The sequence below is a fragment of the Ambystoma mexicanum genome, chromosome 3p, assembly GCF_040938575.1.
Source record: "Ambystoma mexicanum isolate Mex_15411 chromosome 3p, UKY_AmexF1_1, whole genome shotgun sequence".
In the NCBI taxonomy this organism is placed as follows: Eukaryota; Metazoa; Chordata; class Amphibia; order Caudata; family Ambystomatidae; genus Ambystoma; species Ambystoma mexicanum.
In genome coordinates, this window is record NC_090925.1 from 853,531,939 (window position 1) to 853,553,386 (window position 21,448).

The window sequence follows — 21,448 nt, forward strand, 5'->3', positions numbered from 1 at the left end:
AATGTTCAATGTTAATTTCCAACTGATGTTGCGGTGCTGGGAGAAACATCGGCCATTTTGTCTCTTGTGCTTCTCTTTGCAGGTGGCGTCACCTTGGGAATGAACTCTAAAGGAGAGTGCCTTAAGCACTGGACCGAATGCATGAATGCCACGGACAAGACGGTGGATCACTGGCACACGCTAACCAATGAGCTCCCAGGCTCCAACCTCAATGACTAAGACATCAGCCACTTCTCTGATGGCCAGAGAATGTAGTTGAAGAGGTTTGGCAGGAGCCTCGAGAGGCTAAGCCCATGCACTGCCCTCAGTCACAGAACACTCACCTGCCCCACTGCCTTCCCTGTTTCTCTCCTGAGGGAGACACGGGGCAGCCCTCAACCTTTCTGTTCCATTTTTTGGATCTTTCCCCCTAGCCTAACCCCCCGCCCCCGACGATGCCAGAAGCTTCCAACAGTGGCTGGTGGTGTGAGTGTACACCGCATGTGTCGCACAAGGACTTGCACGTTTTTACACGCAGATGTGGAATTTTGTTTTACGTTTGTGCAGGTTTATACATTGTCAATGTTCAGGGGCACGGATCGAGTCAGGGTATTTGCGTGAGTGTGTATGTGTGTGCTGGGGAGGGAGGGAATTGTTGTCTGTGTATGTGTGACTTTTTTGCTAAGGGCAAGTGTTTCCTACTGAACTGCAAAAAGAAATAACAAAGCAAAAGAACAAAAACTGGGAAAATATGCAACTGTTTTGTAATGGTCTATTTTGGATTTCTTTATATTTTTTCTTTAATGTAGATAGGGTGGGGGAAGGTATGCCGCGATCCCCTCTTTTATGGACATTTTCAAATAGAATACTACATTAGAGTCAGAGCCCGAATAGCCTCATAGAATACAACAAATAACAGCTCTTTATAAATGTTCTTTATTTATTTATTGAATTAGCAGCATTACACACCCAAGGGTTATTATGGAGCTTCACAATAATCCTTCCTAGATTTTCTATAAAAAAAAAAAACATGTAATCATATTTATTTTAGTCAGAATTGGTAATGATTCCCTTTAAACTTTATTTCTGAATCTCAAGACATGCAAGATTTTCACCGCTTAAATGATTTGTAGTTTTTCAAAGAAACACTTTAGAAATCCCCTATTGGAGCGGTCCAGTCAAGAGGACCAGTTCCACATAACATTGTGCAGGTTTCTATAGTTCATATTTTTAAACAAGTTAAATTAAAATCCGTTTTTTAACTCACTAAATTCTTTGGAAGTCATTTAATTATTAATGTCCCTCTATGTAATTAGCCAACATTTAAATTCATGTTGTAGACAATTTTTGAGGGAGTGTTTTCCTCCACACTTAACCCAATATATATATATATATATATATATATCAATAAAAAAAGGAAGAAAAGGGAGAGACCGCACTCTCCGCGGATCGTATGGCAGGACCCAATCCAATATAATGCGCAGCTCACACGGGGAAGAGGTTGAAAAAGTAAGTTTAATGTGTTAAACAAAAATAAACAAAAAACACGGCTGGGAGAGCAGCAATAACAGAGGCAAGACGCCCGTAGGCACAACCTGCTGACAATATATATATATGTGAAAATATATGAAAGTCAGTACAGGGAGTCCACCGCAAAACAGCGAAAACCTGCCACAAATATGAAGGAACTCTTCATACAATACATGTATTCCCTAAGGTAAATTAAGAATACAATTTGGATTAGGTATCTTTGAGAAAACACTGCTGCAGACTAAACTGCAGAAAACACTGATGCGGCCTAAACTGCAGAAAACACTGATGCAGACTAAACTGCAGAAAACACTGATGCGGCCTAAATTGCAGAAAACACTGATGCAGACTAAACTGCAGAAAACACTGATGCAGTTTATGATGCAGCCTAAACTGCAGAAAACACTGATGCAGACTAAACTGCAGAAAACACTGATGCAGACTAAACTGCAGAAAACACTGATGCAGTTTATGATGCGGCCTAAACTGCAGAAAACACTGATGCAGACTAAACTGCAGAAAACACTGATGCGGCCTAAACTGCGGAAAACACTGACGCAGACTAAACTGCAGAAAACACTGATGCAGACTTAACTGCAGACAAAGGCGGCCCTTTTGGCAAGATTGCAGGAACTAAACAGATACATTCTAACAGCACTTTTTCGAGACATGCTAACGGCACCAATGGCTTCAAATGGCTATTCCACACCTATGGAGAGCAGATCTCTTCAAAATCTGTAGGGAAAGTTTCATCTGCCAAAAGATTTTTTGTAACTTACATGAACGTTTTTTGGCATCAACAAAACAGATTTCTGTTATTATAGTTTCGTGCTGCAGGGCCTCGTGGAAGGATGGACTAGTCAGTCCGATATATGAGTGAGTCTATGACAAGCCAACGCCTTTGCAAACTGCCTTATCGTTCCCAAGGCCTCAATCTTGTCTGAGAAGCCCATATTATCCTCTTGTGTTCAGAAAAGACCACACATTACCAGAAACATTGGCAAAGACAGCAGTTTTGACTTTTGTGTAGGAATGAGATACACCTTTGCCAGGCACTGCCATAATGGCACTAGCTGGGCATAAGTCGCCAATGGTATCCAGTGATTTTAACGCTAAAAACAGACATCATTGGCTAAACAATATTATTTTGTCAGCCACTATCCAACACGTTCCCCACATATTCTAGGACTGGAGTTTGTTTGTTTAATTGCACCAGTCCTAAATTATGTTGGGATGGTGGTTTGGGCTGAAAACACATACAACCGTCGACAACAGATGGCGAATGGTGTGTGTACATCAGCATAGGATGCCAGAGCCTGGCAAATACATTTTCTTATGCCTATGCACAAGGCAAACTGTTGGCTTTGCCAATGCTTGTTAGTGCGGCTATTAGGTGGCATTCAAGCGACACCTATAGGCCAAAACGATTGCATTAGAGTACAGCTAGGACGGAGATGACGTGCGAGGAGTGGCACAGTGTATGGGCGTTGTTTGGTTCTTTACCCATCCATTCACTCCCCATGGCATGGCTATGGTAATCTCTATGGCCATGTCACACTCTCTGCCCCTCCCCACCCAAAACACATGCTTCTGGGATCTCTTTGAGCTATCTCTCTCAGGCAGTAACACCAACCTTTGGCCCGCCTTTATTGTTCCTACTAAGTAGTCTGCTGAGAATTAATGGCTTAAACAAAGCTGTAAATCCACTACGACTCATTTTATAACGAATGCACATATAACGAAAATGTTATAACGACGAAACATTTTTTTTAAAGTACATTTTTTAAATGTTTATTTTTGGGGGGGTTCCCCAAACCCCTATTTCCCACCCCTAAAAACCCACCCAACCGTTTCCCCACAGGATTGAACCCTTTACCCCACATACATTTTCGTTGTTTTTCGTTATAAAATGTTCGTGCATTTTACATAACATTTCCGTTATATAGACTGCACACCGATAATGCAGACTCACTCTTAGCTTGCTTCATTGGCCAACACATTGTAATGGAGTCTCCGCCCCTGTACTGCAATAGACAGTCTCAGGCATGCACAGCCCCTAAATACATCACGAGCTAAATACAGCACTTCAACACTGGATCCCCCTGCACTCATCCAAGAATAGCCTACTCCAGAGCCCTAAAACATTCAAAATCCAACATTCCCGAACTCCCCTTGCACCCAGCCACTTCTGCAAGCCAAAGATCCCCAAAGTGGCTAAATTCACAGAGGCCTCCTATACACATTCACTCATTCATTGTCTTATACTGTTGTGGAGGCGCATTCCTATGGCAAGATCATCTCTAATGGAAATTCCTTCATGGCTCCAGAAGAAGGAGACGGGCGCAACTTGGGCGTTTGCATATTATTTATTCGACAAAAATAATGAAAAAGGCCCATGTTGCCGTATTGCTCTGGGGGTTTCCCTGCATAATCAAACTGGTGTTCGTCAGCAAAACAAAATGGCCTCCTTCCAACAATCTAATCCCATCTGGCCCTACCACTTAGAGCTAATAACTAAATAAGGTAGTTGTCGTTTAGCCAGGTTTCTCGACTTTCTCTCAGGGTTTCCAAGATACAACAGTTCCAAAATGTGGTATAAAGTCTGTATTACTTATTCATCTGGGTGTGGTACTCTTCACTCTTCTGTAGCGCTTGATATGTGCTTAAAACGTTGGTCTCCAGGAATTCCCTATAGTCTCTCTCATGCACTTCTTTTGCTGATAGTCTTTCCCCTTCTTAGGAACATAAAACATTTTACTTCTGAGGTTTTCTCTTCCTCTCTGTTGGGATATGTAATAACCTTTTCCTTTACTTGATATCCCCCTCCTGGGGCCTTTCCTCTAGTTTTTGTTTCAAATGTCTTTGAGTTTTAGAACTGGTGCTTGTGCCAATCTCAGCAGTTTTATTAGTCCTTCATCAAAGAATGACAGTGTTCATTACTAGGGTTCCATGTCATTTCATCGCAGGATGTTTTTTCACAGTTTTTTTACGGCAAAAATTTTAATGAAAAAACCCATTGAATTTTTGTACATTTATTTTTGGAGGGTTCCTACCCAGCCCCACATCCCATATATATATAATTTTCTAACCCCAAATTCAATGGGTTTGTTCGTTAAAAACTTTGCGGTAAAAAACCCTGTGAAAAAACATCCCGCGATGAAAGGACATTGTACACATTACAAGTTACACTAACCAACTCCCTTGGGCTCTCCCAAAACAGGGCTTCCTGCTTTCCTCTGGTTTCAGCCTCAATATTGCAGTTCCTTTGGTAAAGTTCACACAGTCTCCGTTGCCTTCCCCTTGTCAGAATCACCCGAGTATCTTCAGTTGGCCTGGTTTGATTCACCGGGCTCGGCGTTGAGACGCATGTGCCTTGGTTTTTCTCCATCTCTGGTCTCTTGTTTCACTTCCAGGCTCACCCTCTACATTCCATTAGCTCACGGCGCTCGGCGCAACTTTGCAGATGCTAGGGTTCTTTCATCCAACTTCTTCAGGTCTCGGGGTTGTTAGTCAGGTCCCTGAACCACCAAGATCTTCTCGTGGTCACGCCACCACTCACGATAGTCCCATGGATCCCATCCATACCTTGTTTGCTCCACTGTATCCGACGCTGGGATCCGGTGTCCTTTTTCGGTGTCCTCTTCCTAGCCTGTTGCCGCTGGCACAGCGGCTCCATACTGCTCCCTCCAATGTATGTGTACATCAGAGGGCTTCCACTGTGCATTCTTCTCTTTCCCTTTACAGGCTGTTCTGCATTCCGCACAGTGTTGCGCCTCTCTTCGGGTGGTGTACTCTGTCCAGCATTACCTGAAGCCAACAGAAGGGAAACCACGTTACTGGTGTTTACAGGCAGTGCCGGGTGTGAAGGTAGTTTTGCGTACATAGGTAGTTCCTCATGGGAACGTGAGTCTTTGTACCCTAGAACGGGGTCACTCCCATCGAGGCTCTACTTGCCCAGACCCCTAGGGAGGCTCTAGCTGAGTGGGCTCACCTCCCTAGCCTCAAAAGGGGTGGCTCACCCGTGAAGAAGGAATGGATATTCTTGGTCCATCCTAATAGACATTAATGCCATTTCCTCTCCGAAGGCTACATAAACCGTAATGGAATATCCTCTACTATGGCTCCAAAGATCTTGTTTTGACTAATGGAAATGGGGTTCGAGGGAGCAGAGACACTGCACCTGATTCTGTCCATTGCATTAATGCCCTAAAGAGGAACATAGAACAGAAACCATAATGTTGTGGTGAGGACACATTTCCTTGCCTGGTCTTAATATACAGGCCTTAAATGGTCTTCCATCCATGGTCTCCACCTTTAACCTTGATTTCCCAATACTATTGCTGACCCGGGGCCTTCTGTGCCTTTCACTGGGACAATTCTGATGGCATTCGCCATGTCTCCCCTCCTTTCCACCGCTACTATTAAGGGTTTTGAAGAATTAGAAGATAAGAGGACGAAGAGCAGAAGAGACATCAAAACTGTCTCGGGAGGATAGCTGAGGGGCAACGTGCTCTCCTTGAAAGCAGGACAACACGGAGCACCAGAGGTTCGATCCCCGGTCCGGGCTTAGAAACCTCTGGGTATTAAGCGCGTTATAAATATCATATCATATGCAACCCAATGGCCTCGGTGATAAAACACGGGCAGTTTCTCACACACACAGCCTGTAATGAGTGGCCCCTTTGATTACAGAGAAAGTTCTGCAGCTGCTAATACGTGCATTTCCGTGCCCCTCTCTGTAAAATGTTGGTTATTTTGTATTGGGGGTGTAATAATGGAATCAGGGTGTTGTTGCGTAGTTCCTGGCCATTAAAACAAAATGAATGGCAATGCCGGCCACCACGAACAAACATGGCGGCCAGCATTGCAATGAAGCCTGTGCCAGGTGCTATCACCTCAATCAAAATTAGATGCAAATGTTCTCATAAGAATAGGGTTGGGCTTGCTGAAAATGTGTAATTTTTTTTATTCAAACCGTTGTTTATTAGTTCGATCAACAAACTTTTACAACTTTTAACATTATATAATATTCCATATTATACATTTGATAATTTCAATTAGCCTCCTCATTTTCTTACAAATCTATTTCATTTTCATACATTATACAATTTAATATAAATTATATAGTAAGCAATGAAAAACTCTTTCGTATGCTATGCACCATATGGCAAGTTATTTATCAGCATATGTACATACATTGGAAACATGGATAGTATAGTGCATCCTTTGTTATTACTTCGTTTATCCACTTAAATGTCATTTAGCAGATTTGTGAGAACCGCAGGATAACATGGGCATAACCCATCCTGTATAGAAGAGCATATATAAAAAAATAAGAGCGTACAATCACAAAGCAGACAAAGCAACAGACAATTGGCGCTTGCTGAGGAGCAAACAGTACACTTATTGTGGTAGTTACAACAAGTCCTAATCCACCCCCTTGATATTTAGATACCTAGTCTCAAGTTCTTGGTTTATGATTGTTAAAAGTCTGCACAGGGACAATATAAGACCCGTTCTGGTCCCCCACATGCAGGCTATCCAAAGCCATTCCTTATTAGCCTCAGAACCTACACCAACTGTGTCAATTGATAATATACGCATTGCCTCAAAATGTGGAAAAAATATCACTAGATGTTTCAGAGTTTCCATGATAGATCCATCATTGCAGAACCTGCATCCCGAAACCTTGTCAGATTTCAGGACAAGGTTCCAACTACCAATTCTTTCTAGAGTTAAAGATTGGTTCATTTTAAACCTAAAGTAAACTTCCCTAGCTTTATTACAAGGAAATTGAATTACATAAGGTTTATAAGGACGTCTTGGAGTGCTAAAAAGCGCAGCTTCCTTATATCCCTTAAGTTCAGCTATTCCACTTAACGTTTTACACCAATCATGCTCAAGGATACGCAGTTTAACATAATTTGGTCTAAATTCCAGATCAGATGGTTTGAGTGCAATTTCGTCTAGTAAATGGACCATTTGTGCATAGTAAACTGTGATGGAAGATCGTTCAGAGGCAATCATTAGTTGTCCACGAACTTCATATAAGCAATTGTCTGGCGGATATAGCATTCTAGCAAATTTAGACAATAACCGCCAGTTGTAGCGTGCAGACAGAGCAATGAGACCGAATTCCTGCCTTATTATCATACTGGGAGTGGATCTAGCCAAGCGCAATGCCCCCTTCCATATACGACCTTGTAGTTGGTCAAGAAAGCTGTTAATATTCACAAGACACATATCCAAAGCGAATGTGTAATTCTTCAGTCGGATCAGTCACAAATTTGGGGATTACGATTCCGGGCACCCTTTCCCCAGATCTACAGATTAGTGGCAGATGTAGCTCTCTGGCTTTTTTAAGCTGAGAACCTTAAAAAAAACAGATGCCATTCATTCCCTCAGATATGAAGGACCGAGTGGTTGCTTGCGCAGTTATGGGCATTCTGGATTGCTGGACCAACCTAACTTTCATCTCCAAAACACGGCTGGCGGGTTACTAGCAGGCCTTCCCAAATTCGCACATGCTTGTCCGGTTTTGAATAAACTCCATTGACTCTCTGTTGAGGCTAGGGTGAGGTTTAAGGTTCTATGTCTCATTCACTGGGCATGACATGGCCACGGAGCCTTGTATCTTCGCAAGAAGCTTTTCCCGTATGTTCCTCGCAGGGCTTTGCACTCGCTTGCCATCAACTTCACCTCGTACCTCGGATTAAGAAAATCAAGGTATGGGGCTGGGCGTTTTCTGTGGCAGGGAAATCTCTACCTCTGGCCCGCAGGCTCACTGACGACTATCTAAAATTCTGCAAGGACCTAGAGACCTTCCTCTACCCGTGCTAATCGGCATGGTTCCCAGCATCTCTAAGCTGGTCCTCTCTCTCACTGACTCGCCCGGTGTTCTGTCACAGCGCCAAGATACCTTCGGGTAAAAGCTGCGCTCTACTAAATTCTGCTAACATAGCATAACATAATATAGCACATAATATTGAACATTATTTCCAGGGTCTCTTTTGCTTCCCAGTCCACCCCTGGTTACTATCAATAAGGACCCACCAGCAAACAGTCGTACACCACAACCTCACCTCCATGGCAAGCTCACTCCGTTCATAATTTATGTGGTATCGCACAAGATTGTCTTGTTTTCATGTTCTTTTGCCAAACAGCATCATTATCCAGAGGCACGTCTGTAGCATATACAGAAATACTCCTGGTCTCGGGAGGATAGCTCAGGGGCAACGCACTCGCCTTGGAAGCAAAACGACACTGAGCAACGCAGAGTCAATACCCGGGTCTGCGCTAAGAAACCTCTGGGTATTAAACGCATTATAAATAACCAATTACAATTTTCTTAAGAAAAGAAATCTTTTCCTGTTTGGATTTCCTAAATGTACAAGGAGAATGACTCAGCAGCTGCCAGTGATTGGCATCCTCCCTCTTTCCCTGCAGCAGGCATGTCCACCTCGGCCACCAGACATATTTGGCAAGTGTAGCACAAGAACCGCCAGCTTGCCCACAAGTAAAAATGAATCCAAATTAAGATAATGAAAATGTTCGTGTTATTTAGGAATGTCTAACTGCACACTCAATTCTCAAAATTATGTATGCAGAATCCCACCGGTATAACGGGAATTCGAGAATTAAAATCAAAATGACATTGGATTATTATGAATTCAATCCTAAAACTTACATTTCACACTTCTGAATAAAAATATATTGAGGATTTTTGGTTTTACGAATCTAAACTTTTTGGTTTCCAAAACATGGAATTTCAGGATGCCAAGTTAGGTGGTGGTTCAATGATCTTGAAGCGGGGGCTGGCCCAGGGATGATGCGAAAATATGACAGCGCAATGGGTAATAATGAAATGGGGGGGCCTACCAAGCCGTCCCATTCAATTTACTCCAGTTATCCAATTTATGTATCACCTTGGGAACTGAACATGGTCTGCCACCTGCAAAGCATTGGGCATAACAGCTACTTAAAACGTCACCTGTAAATTATATTAGAACACCCTTGTGGTGTTTGCAGTAACCCGATTGGATAATCTGCAGGCTATACAAACTGGTATAGCCCGCAGATTAAATGCAGCCTGGAAAATAATTGAATCTCATACCTCCGCCGTCCATTGCAGCCCGGAAAAGAAGTTGCTAGAGATAGAAAAGTTGCTGGCACCTTTCTGATCCGCCCGAGTCCCATTCCGCACCTGCAATAGTTAATCTACTACGTTGCAGTGCGAGCGTGACTGACGTGGCCCCCTTATGGAAGCTTGGGAAATGAAAGCTTACTGTTTAAGCTCCGGCAATGATTTATGTGCTTTGTTGCCGCGTGAGCAGACATAACATAGCTCAGCCCCCTCACGAAAGCTAACAATATGAAAGCTTTCTTTTGAACTCTGGTAACCTCATCTGCCGCCTTGCTATCGGAGCATATCTAACGCGTCCTCTCAACGGAACTAAGCAAAGGAAAGCTTTCTTTTGAACTCTGGTAACCCTATCTGCCGCATTGCTGTCCGAGCATATCTAACGTGTCCTCTCAACGGAACTAAGTAAAGGAAAGCTTTCGTTTGAACTCTGGTAACCCTATCTGCCGCATTGCTGTCCGAGCATATCTAATGTGTCCTCTCAACGGAACTAAGTAAAGGAAAGCTTTCTTTTGAACTCTGGTAACCCTATCTGCCGCATTGCTGTCCGAGCATATATAACGTGTCCTCTCAACGGAACTAAGCAAAGGAAAGCTTTCTTTTGAACTCTGGTAACCCTATCTCCCGCATTGCTGTCCGAGCATATATAACGTGTCCTCTCAACGGAACTAAGCAAAGGAAAGCTTTCTTTTGAACTCTGGTAACCTCATCTGCCGCATTGCTGTCCGAGCATATCTAATGTGTCCTCTCAACGGAACTAAGCAAAGGCAAGCTTTCTTTTGAACTCTGGTAACCCTATCTGCCGCATTGCTGTCCGAGCATATATAACGTGTCCTCTCAACGGAACTAAGTAAAGGAAAGCTTTCTTTTGAACTCTGGTAACCCTATCTCCCGCATTGCTGTCCGAGCATATATAACGTGTCCTCTCAACGGAACTAAGCAAAGGAAAGCTTTCTTTTGAACTCTGGTAACCTCATCTGCCGCGTTGCTGTCCGAGCATATCTAACGTGTCCTCTCAACGGAACTAAGCAAAGGAAAGCTTTCTTTTGAACTCTGGTAACCGTATCTGCCGCATTGTTGTCCGAGCATATCTAACGTGTCCTCTCAACGGAACAAAGCAAAGGAAAGCTTTCTTTTGAACTCTGGTAACCGTATCTGCCGCATTGCTGTCCGAGCATATCTAACGTGTCCTCTCAACGGAACTAAGCAAAGGAAAGCTTTCTTTTGAATTCTGGTAACCGTATCTGCCGCATTGCTGTCCGAGCATATATAACGTGTCCTCTCAACGGAACTAAGCAAAGGAAAGCTTTCTTTTGAACCCTGGTAACCCCATCTGCCGCATTGCTGTCCGAGCATATCTAATGTGTCCTCTCAACGGAACTAAGCAAAGGAAAGCTTTCTTTTGAACTCTGGTAACCCTATCTGCCGCATTGCTGTCCGAGCATATCTAACGTGTCCTCTCAACGGAACTAAGCAAAGGAAAGCGTTCTTTTTGGCTCCATAACAGTGCAATACAAGCGCTGCAAACAAGGAAACAAACATCTGTAAACCAAAGCAAGTAATCATTATGTACTGCCCACCTAGTGAATGTTAATTACACACTCGTTTTTGTTGTATAGATGATTCTATTTTATTGTTATATTTAAAACAACTAACTTTGCCCCAGCATTGCCCTGCCTGATTTTAAAAAGAATTACTCACACCTGCTGTTTCTTTCCATAACTAAGCACTCCACCCCCAATGCTAATTACCTTCCACTACCCTATAAAAAAACACAACCAAAAAGAACGCCTGCAGAATAGCAGCTTCCCCCTTCTACTCCTGCACTGTGTGTATGTTTACTACATTGACACAAACTAAAATAAATATTTTTCTTTACCAAACTACCCTTTCCACCCTCTAACCCTTTTTCCCAATAAAAATGTATTTCTGACGCATTCATTAGTCATTTATTATTTTTCTAATTTAATGAAATGCTGGGGGTGTTCTAATAGCTTTATAAACCTGTAGCATGGGCCGTATCGGGCGTTATGGTCCCTCATTCTTCGTTAGAGGCCCGAGTGTACTCGGTTTCAGGGCCCATAACGCCCGGTACGGCCCTTGTTACAGGTCTATAAAGCATATTATTTTAATTTAAAAGTAGCATTTCATTTTTCTGGGCCGAGTCTATACCAGAGAATAAGTACAGGGCAGGTATGTAATCACAGTTAACATAAATGCATTTTATGTTGAAAACAATGCAACATTTCACTGGTTATTATTAAAGAATGCAATCTCCTAAAAGGATGGGCAAGTCTTCCGGATGTGTGGCCGTGTTATTGTACAATATGGCGGCCCTTAAAGAAAAGGCAGATGCCTCTACCCAGGCATCCTTAGGCAATGGCATCTCTTACACGATCTGATACATGGGGTTTGCAGGAAACAAGGTTTTTTAAAGGAGATGTTTACATCACAATTCTTGAAGAAACAGCTGAGTGCAAAGCCTAGTTAAATCAGTGCCCACAGCAATCTATTCAAACTTCTGAAAGGGATGCGTGGGTGTTCCTTATACAATATTTAAATGGATGGCTGCTTTGAAACAAGAGAAATACTCAAACTCTGAGCGATATGGCGAGTCATTCACAATATCCTCCACAGGCCCATGGGCGTGAGGCGCGTTATAAAAATTAAAAGAAATACATATCCTGCCTGAACGCAAAGGAGTGATAAAGAGATTGCCAGGACTTTCTGACAACTATCCAGGCAGAATCCCAGCTGCTGTCTACATCAAATGGACATTAGCGCTCAGTCTTAAGGGCTAGTCAGTTATCCACTGTCCACTCTGCAGGGGATGGCCAGGTCTCCCCTTCGAATTTCCAATTCACAGCAAACAAAATGCAATGTTAAAGGGATGGGTTGGTGCTGCTTTAATCCAGTGTCCACATTTAACTGTATCTACTCCAAGACGGATCGCCAGATATGGCCTCCCCCACCTATCTCTTTTGGCACAGACTGTCCAGTCGTAGAGTTTTGGAAGTGCACCCTTTCTGCTCCACCGGGATGTATCCTGATGGTGGCCTTTCTGTTGTTCCGTTGTGCGCGCTCTCTTTGGCAAATTCTTATTGCATCTTCGGAATGTAGAACTTGTGTTTGTCTTACTACCTATGTTTGGTTTTGTTTCTTCTGCATGTTTAAGTTTCACTATGATAAATGCACTTGAATGGAAACCAAGAACAAAATAAACATGTGATGAAATCAGCTGGTGTACTTTTCGTGTCTGTGAGGTAGGTGTTACCGGCGCGCCACTCTCTATTCATTTGATGACTATCTACCCCTCAACTAGCATAACCGTGCTCATGAAGGAATTGCTAAAAGGTATAAGGTGGGTTATAATGTTCCAAACGGGAACCCATGCCTAATCTGCAATATTTGTGAGTGTGATGTTTCTTTCTTTTAGGGTCTAACCTCCATCAAATCGCTATTGACACCTTAATGGGCATGGTCAGAACTCATACTTCTTGGTACAGGGCGCTCATCCTCTTCCCGCTGAAGAGTTATTACAATCCTAACCGCTGCATCTGAAGCTGGGGTGCGGGAGCCCCTCTAACAGATACTAACATGGTTCAAATAACCTGTTCTATGGAGTGTACCCCACTCAGGAGTGTCTACAGCCACGCTCAGAAAAGCATGTCAGGTTTCATGAAACTGACCAGCTCAGTGGCCATATTGGACGGGCCGCTGCCCGAATTCAGCTCAACAATCTATAGCGTTGTTGGACAAGCAAAGAAGCTTGTAGTCTGCACTGTAGGTTCTCTCATCATGTTGATATCGTTGCAGATAGAGTAAGACCCACACATATGTCTTATTTTCTCTTTACAGGAACTGCCCTTGGAGGATTGGGGCCCCAACACATCAGACAGTTACTCTACAACCAGTGTTATTCTGCGAACAGAGGACCCAGTCTTAATTACAGGATGAAACAGCAGCTTTCTGTTCCCTCGAACCTTGGCAGATTGCAAGGCCAGAGAAAATACGCACCTGAGCTGAGATATGATATGAGATATGAAATGATATGATAGGTTATTTATAACGCGTGCTAACCCGGGGATCGAACCTGTGTTGCTCTGTGTCGTCTTGCCTCCAAGGCGAGCAAGTTGTCACTGAGCTATCCTCCCGAGCTGAAGGTTTAAAATGAAGTTATCCAGACTGAAAATGTCATGACTGAGTTAAATTTAGATTTAAGGGGCAGTAGAGCAGATGTGGAGAATCTAATGAATATGTTATGTATTGAGGTTAAAGCAGGTGCAAAGGTTGGCCCTTTTTCGAGGCAAAGGAGATTTGTTATAGAAACAGTTATTGTAATAAGTCAGATAAAAGTCTGAAACTCCTCCCAGTGGACTGGCAAATAAAAGTTAAGATGTGGGATTGGTAAGATTCAGTGGTTGTTTGGCTGTGCTTGCCAGCACCTCCCTATGTTTGTAATTTGTCTGCTTCTTTTGTGTCCTACTGATTGGTATTGAGTGCTGCTTAACACTGGGGAAGGCTAACAACCTGGGCCTTACAGTAAAGAGTTTGCAAGAAGATTCCCACGGTATCAGCGTAACTCATAAGTAATCCAAGTCATGCGGTTTCTGTATTGTTCAAATGTATATGCAAATTCTGTTTCATTACATCACAAATTGCAGTGGATTAGTAACTTTGTGACTCTAATATACTGACATGTTGGTTTAGTCTGCCGCCAACTCTTATGGCCAAAAGGTTTCGCCCATTGTGTTTTTTCAAGGCAGTTTGTAAATAATATATCTTCTAGTCCTGCATCGGTTAGATCTGGTGCATTCCGTCAAGTTTGATAAACCTGTCACTAAGATCAAAAGAACTGCACCCTATCTTTTGCCAAGAATGTTATGGCAACCTCACTGGACTAAAAGATACGGTCCACATTAGATTTTAACCACTTGAAAATGGCCGCCGTATAATCCTGAGAATAGTCTGACACGTAACCCAGAACTTAATCCACTCTGCCTATTTAATCTCGGAATGACCGAAGCACCCGTATTTCAAACGATTTTACGGACGAAACTACGTGGATGTCTGTAATGATCCCGACTCCTTCTATGACCAATCCCGCTCCACGAGTGCAGTGCACCAGGCTCGGAAGACCCTGCATACCTACCGGTCAGAAGCCAACAAAAGCTGCTTGACATTCATTAGGTATTTAGTTGCAGTAGCTACGTTCCTGGTTTTCCCCATGCAGCTTCCTGTAAAGTTATGTACTGCAAAACATAGTTATTGATCAGACTGTTGTTTTGCAAACCATAGAAACACGACTTAGTCCAGTATATATCTCCGGAATACTGGAATCTAATCTGTGTGTTCCCCCTCTGCAATAGACATTGATTAAGATTAAAATCACGTAAATAGTGCCTGCTTCCCTATCCCAGCCTCCTTTGAAAACCAGACAGAGAGAGGCTACCCGATGGCTTTTGATATAGTCTCCAGCGGTCACCCAATTAAGAAGGGTTAACCACCCCTACCAGGCTTGATCTAAATACATGGGATGTAAACGGGATGGGTTTATCCAACAGTAGTGTATCTGAAAACCATGTCCCCCCCTGCTGCAGCTCTTCAATCATCAAAGACCTGCCCACCTGAATCTCCAGCCCTCTAGATTCTTCATACCGTCAAGGCGAGAGGGGGAGGGGTTTGGTTGACTTTTGTCACAAAGCCTCCTTCCTTTCCTTTTCTTGTTGACTGTCTTCACGGGTTCCGAAGGTCAGGTTGGTATCTTAAATTGCCTTACATGACACATTCTTGATGTTTCCATCCTTGTTGTTTTCAGTCTAGCCAAAGTTTCACGGCCTTAAAGCAAGGGATTAAAATCCCCATCCTCATCTGTGCTCCGTTCTGGAAGACGCTCTGTGCCCGTTGCGGAATGCGGGATTACCCTAGTGGGTTTTACACATGCTTTTATTGCACGTTTTGAAGTCTCCAGGCCAAGTGTCAGTTGCACCAGTGTTAACATAGGATCTTTGAAAAGTACCATGTCAAAGAAACATTTGTGTATGAAAGAAACTTTAGTGTGGGCCAATCCCATTTTACCCAGTGGTAGTCCTCTACTTTACCATTATGTCAAATTCAATTATGAGTTTCAAATTCTGTTCCCCCCTGAAGTTAGCAACAAAAAGACTTGGAGAGAGAACGAATTTTAATCAGGCAAGGAACTTACCCTGTCAATCCTTGTTAAATGTTAAAATGTTTTGTTAAAGGTATTTATATCGTTCACCGTCACCAGCGGAGTAGGTCCCCAGGCGCTCTGGCGGATCTGTAAACAAGAAGGCGGGTGGGGTTGGGTTAGTCGGGAGAAGAAGGTGCAGGAGAGTGAGAGAGGTGGTGTGCTGTTGGCGGCTTCATTTCGGTATACAACGTGAGTTGAGCTTTGGTGAAAGTATTGGCCAGGGGCGAAACCTCGTGCGCTGTTGTTGCTGTTTATGTTTTGTTGGTTTGTTGTTGATGCAGTATGGTAAAGTGCATACGGTTTACTGGGCAAGAGTTGGTTGTGTGAATTTTCGGGTGAGTTAGGTATGCAGAGATTTGAAGGTAGGGTTAGTGGGTGAGAATCCTGGTTGTGGCACATCTTGTTCGATTTAATTTGTATTACTATGGGTGGGATTAGTTGCTACTGACCTTTCCTGACCGTCTGACTGTTGTGGGTGTTCGCGCGGCGCACTCCCTGCTGTATTCCAGTGAACTTGTATAATGTGATTGGGTGTGTATATACTCCTCCTTAGGTGTCGGAGCTGGGGGTTGGGTGGCCCCTATTCCTTGTTATCTATGTGAAGTAGGTCAGTTTGAGCTTGGGTGTGGTACAGGCCAGGATGCCATTGATGAATCGTCCAAGTGCTTCCGTCTTGGTCAGCCTAAGAATTCACTCTTTGGTGTCCTCCTCTCATGGCTATATCTCATTATGTTGTTTGGTATGTCGTGGAGTGTCTTCCTTAGATTCTGTTTGTAATCGATTGCACGGTGGGAAACGGGGGTCAGTAGCTTCATTCATCATTGTTTTAGCTTTGTGTGTCTCTCTGTGGGTGGTCTTATAGTTACGCAGTGAAGAACCAGGATTTGAGCAGTTTCCTGAAAAGTAGGTGGCTTCTTGTGTTCCGTATATTCTTTGGTAAGTCGTTCCAGGTTTTCGGTGCCTGGTGAGAGAAAGAGGATACTCCGAGTTTTCTTTTGTTGTAGGGTTTCGGTTCCAATCGGATGCCGTTGCTTGATCTGAGCGTTCTTGTTGGCTGATGTAGGTTGTCTCTCAGGAATTCTGCGCCTTGGTTGTGTATTGCTCTGTGTGTGATGCACATTGATTTGAATTTTATTTGTTGTTTTATTGGTAGCCAATGTAGTATTCTTAGCGCAGGTGTTTCTCTCCGGGGTAGTCTGAGAAGCAGTCTGGCTGCAGCATTTTGTATGCATTGCAGATTTTTTAGAAGTCGTTCAGGGATACCCAGGTATAGGCTATTGGCGTAATCTACTCTGGACAAGAACGAGAGCGATGAGGGTAAGTGTTTTGTTGGCGAATGACAGGAACGGTAGGATCATGGGCGTAATTTTAGGGGGGTACAGGGATGTTTGTTCCCCCCCAACTTTCATGGCACACCATTTTGTCCCCATTCATTTGGCTGGGGCACCTTTTCTTCAGATGCCATCTCCCCCAACATTTTCAGCAAAGTTACTCCACTGGGTAGGATCCTTTCTGCCGCTCAAAGGATAAAGAAGCATTTCTTAAATAGAGTGTTTACTTGTGGCTCTACTTGTATCCCCTGTGCTGCTCATTCTAAAACAATAGTGGCAGCAGTTTAATAATCAGCGACCAAGATAACAAGACTCCTTTTTACATTAAATAAAAATAACATTTTATCTCCTTAAATTATGTTTTAAGATTTGCCAGGCCACCATGTGGAGAAGCAGATTATTAGCCGATACCGTGATCAAATTCACCATCTCTGCATAGAAGCACAAGTGCTTACCAGGCTTAATAGGAATGATCATCTGGTGGACTGCCAACACACCACATGGAGATACTATAAATTATACAAGGTACACATATTTTTGTGTGCCTTAAGTAAGTAAAAAGAGAGGACACCGTAATTCAATATATTTTGTTTGGCACTTCCCAGCTTCAAAAATAGATTTTCATACAACAACAACAAATCTTCCTTAGCATACTTCCCAGCGCCTCAATGCCTCCGGGCTGCAAGTGCGCTATTCAAATGGGAATAAATAAATAAATAAATACTACTCAGGCCCTTCATGTTTAAGCCATTTCCTGCAATGCGATCAGGAGGCTAGCAGATATTATGAAGACAAAAAGCAAGGCAGTCACCTACTATTACTGTCATGCATGTTCTTTGAATAAACCACATATTATGAATATCAAATTTACCATGATCTGCTTTTCAACTGACACGAGGAGGGAGGAACAGAACACTTGTACACAAAGTAAATGAGGTTTAATCAGATTTATTCTACAAGAAAATAACAGAAAATAGTGGCAAGGGTTAGTAGGGCAAACAAAAATTATCAAGTGAGCAGAATGGGCTCCCTTTGTAGTTTTAAGTGCCTGTATCATCAAGAGGCGGTATGGTAAGCTAAAAAGATTAAAAAAGATTAAACAATAAGTCATGGTGTCTGGAGTTTGGACTGGGGTGACTCTTGGGGTGGGAGATGAAGCCAAAGAGGCAGCATACGGGGGACAGTCCCAGTACCCCCATCTCTAGCCTGGTATGTAGACAAACTCCCATTGACCTGGAAACATTATTAGTGCCTGGTGAAGCCGCGCGCAATGAAAGTATGGCAAGGAATATGGATCAGATGTGAGTGCATTCAAGGAATCATGTTTCCACAAAAGAGGAAAGCTTAGTTACACAGCTTGAGAATACTCCTGGCCCTGCTTGCACCCGTTTGCAGGCACCATGGGAGCTCTGGCAGTCAGGAGAAGGTATATTGAGGAAGTCTTAGTTACTTACCTGTAACTGTATTTCTCCAGCATTGGTATCTTTCATAGATTCAGAGGCTTGAATATTCCCCGTCGTCAGACTGGGAATCCTACACTGAATCCTCCACCAAGGATTCCCAGACTGACGACGGGGAATATTCAAGCATCTGAATCTATGAAAGATCCAATGCTGGAGAAAATTTGTACTTGGAGGGTTACACAGCATGCGTGAGGTGCTGTCAGGGTATGGGCGGCAGACATACCGATTTGAAAATAGTGGACGCACCCTTTGTAAGCTCGGCAAGCAGAGCCAAGGGGAAGTCTGCTCTGTAATGTAAGCCACCAGGGGAGTTAGTAGTTCACACAACCTCTGACCAAGCAGAAGGCACACTCACACCTTTCATACAGCTTGCGCCTCTCACACACACAGCCCAGCCACAGCCCTGCAGTCCTATATAGTGGGCACATAGCAGACAGGTGTTGAGTCAGATGTCATTGTGTCCAGTTGACTAACAGAGTAGAGCGCCGTGGAGCAGCATGGAGGTGGAGAGGAAGAAGAGGAAGAAAAGGAGGGGAGAGGAGTGGAGGAGGTGGAGAGGCGATAAGAGAAGCGGAGGGGAGGGGAGAGGAGCGAAGAAGAGGTGGGAGGGGAGTGAATGGGGAACAGAGCAGAGTGGAGAAGTTGCGGAAAGAGCATGACAGAGGAGCAAGAACGTGGGGAGGAGGAAGAGAAAATGGGGGCAAAGAGCTGCAGTGGAGAAAGAACGGCAGAGGGGAAGAAGAAAGAAAGGCAGTGAGGAGGAGAAGAGGAAGAGAAAAAACAAAGTGGAGGGAATTGTGAAAAGGGAACAGAGGAGAGGAGTCTGAGAAGAACAGCAGAGACACCAGCGAGGAGGAAAAACGGAGAAGAGGACGAAGAGGTGCAAGGAGTAAAAGGAGGAGGAAGATACCCCCCAGACCATCAGTACTTGAAAGGTTCCTACAGAGGTGGAGCAGCCCAAGGTTACAGCTATAGATCTTTATGCTCTGCACAGCAAGGCTAGCGAGGACCAAGGTCAGCAGTGTTGAAAGAGTGACGCCTGACCCCTGTCAAGACAATGCAGGACACCAGATGTGGTGGTGGCCGGTAAACTACAAGTCCTGATAGAACAATGTAACATCCTGCAAACCCGCTAACAGCAAACAAAGACTAAGAAATGACAAGAAATAAGTGTAGGCCGCTATAGATCCCAGAGACTGAGTGACTACTTGCCGCTCAGAAGGCGAACCTGATTTATGGGAGAGAGGCAAAGCATGAGGACCACAGTCCTAAAGAAAGCCTGCCCGATTTGTAAAAGCCCAAACCACGGTCTTGTGTGCTCAGTAAAAAACCCAATCCCCAATTTGTCGTGGACAAACTATGAGAGAATAGTGAACAGATAAATGATCTGGAGTCATATCTTGACCCCACAGCCGTTACAGTAGCCAACCTTCGGTCGCTTAAGGGTAGCTCTCCATTCTAATGCAGTCTCCAGTCCCAGGAATGTTGGTTACTGCTAGCGAGTTACCCCAGTGCCTCAGTTTCCAACATTAGAGACAGGACTATGGCCGTGTGAGAAACGCCTACAGGAGCTAGACAAGAAAAACATGAAGGTTTCTCCAGGAAAAATGCCAAGATGGAAGTCTTGATTTTACTCAAGTGAAGGGCCTATTCTTTAAAGACCTGGGGCCTCACCATGAGTTTGGGGGTAATCAGATTGTAAATCCGCAGAATTACTGGCAAACTCTGTTACCGCCACTCGGTTCCATGGTATAACCACAGGATTGCAAGTGGTGAGAGGTGATGCACATCCCAATTTTTGGACTCCGGGGGGGGATTTATTGCCGATTTACCATGAGCAGTAATACAGTTTGTTTATTTATTTATTTATATAGCGCACCAAACCCGAAGGTATCTGGACGCTTTTACAGGCACATTTCAATTTTGTGCAGTAAATCCTCAAGGTTTTGGCAGCAGGGTGGGCGATTTATCTGCAGCTTTTTGCTAGAGGTAAGACGTCCTCCTTACGGCAATAACACATAGGTCGGCGGTGCGGTAATGCAGTGGTAAAATGTTAGTAACGGAATTACTGAGTATCGGGGCTGGTTCAAGTGGCAGCTGGTGAATCTGTTCATCGGAGAGGGGTAAATATTTCCCACGAATGTGTGTGAGTGACCCAGCATAGAAAAGGCGCCACAATCAACTAAAGAACATTTTCTCCCAAAGACATTTTTGTAAATAATCTGTTAAAATTGTGCATTTTACAGCACAGTTTTCGTGAAAAATCGGGTAAAAAGCCATACAATTGATTTTGAAGAGTAACACAAGAAAAAAATCCAATGGTTTCTAGAATATATACATGACCTTTTTCACGCAACATATGGCAGTATTCTGCCAATGTAAGAAGATATTTTCATGTTGGTTGTGCCAAAGTATGCAAGTATTGACACTGTAAGAAGATAAGTTCATGCTGCCTGTGCTGATACATGCCTATATTCCCACATCATAACATATTCATGCTGGCTTTGCCCATAATATCAGTCCATGCTGGTTATGTCAATATTTGCCAGTATTTCCATGTAAGAACAACACTCGTGTTACCGTTGCAGTCATTCCACTGTAAAAAACCATGTCCATGCTGGATGTGACAATAAATGCCAGTATTCCCACGTAAGAACACCCCCTTTGGCATTGCCCATAATGCCAGTAATAATTACATGTCAATTTAGGGAAAAATGCTTATTCTGACAGTACCCATGTACACCAGTATACCCACATAAGAACACTCATTCTGGCTTTGTCCATAGTGCCA

The 21,448-nt window shown here is 43.5% G+C and overlaps 1 protein-coding gene across 4 annotated transcripts in view; it reads left to right on the top strand.

Annotated features, from left to right (window-relative positions):
• Positions 1-12,886, top strand: part of DOC2A (double C2 domain alpha) — an 890,443-nt gene extending 877,557 nt beyond the window's left edge. For all 4 annotated transcript variants that reach the window (XM_069651975.1, XM_069651972.1, XM_069651973.1 and 1 more), the window contains exon 11: positions 83-12,886. In XM_069651975.1, the coding sequence (XP_069508076.1) occupies positions 83-219 (137 nt within the window). In that variant the 3' untranslated portion in view covers positions 220-12,886. The remainder of the gene's footprint in view (positions 1-82) is intronic.
• Positions 12,887-21,448: the final 8,562 nt, after the last annotated feature.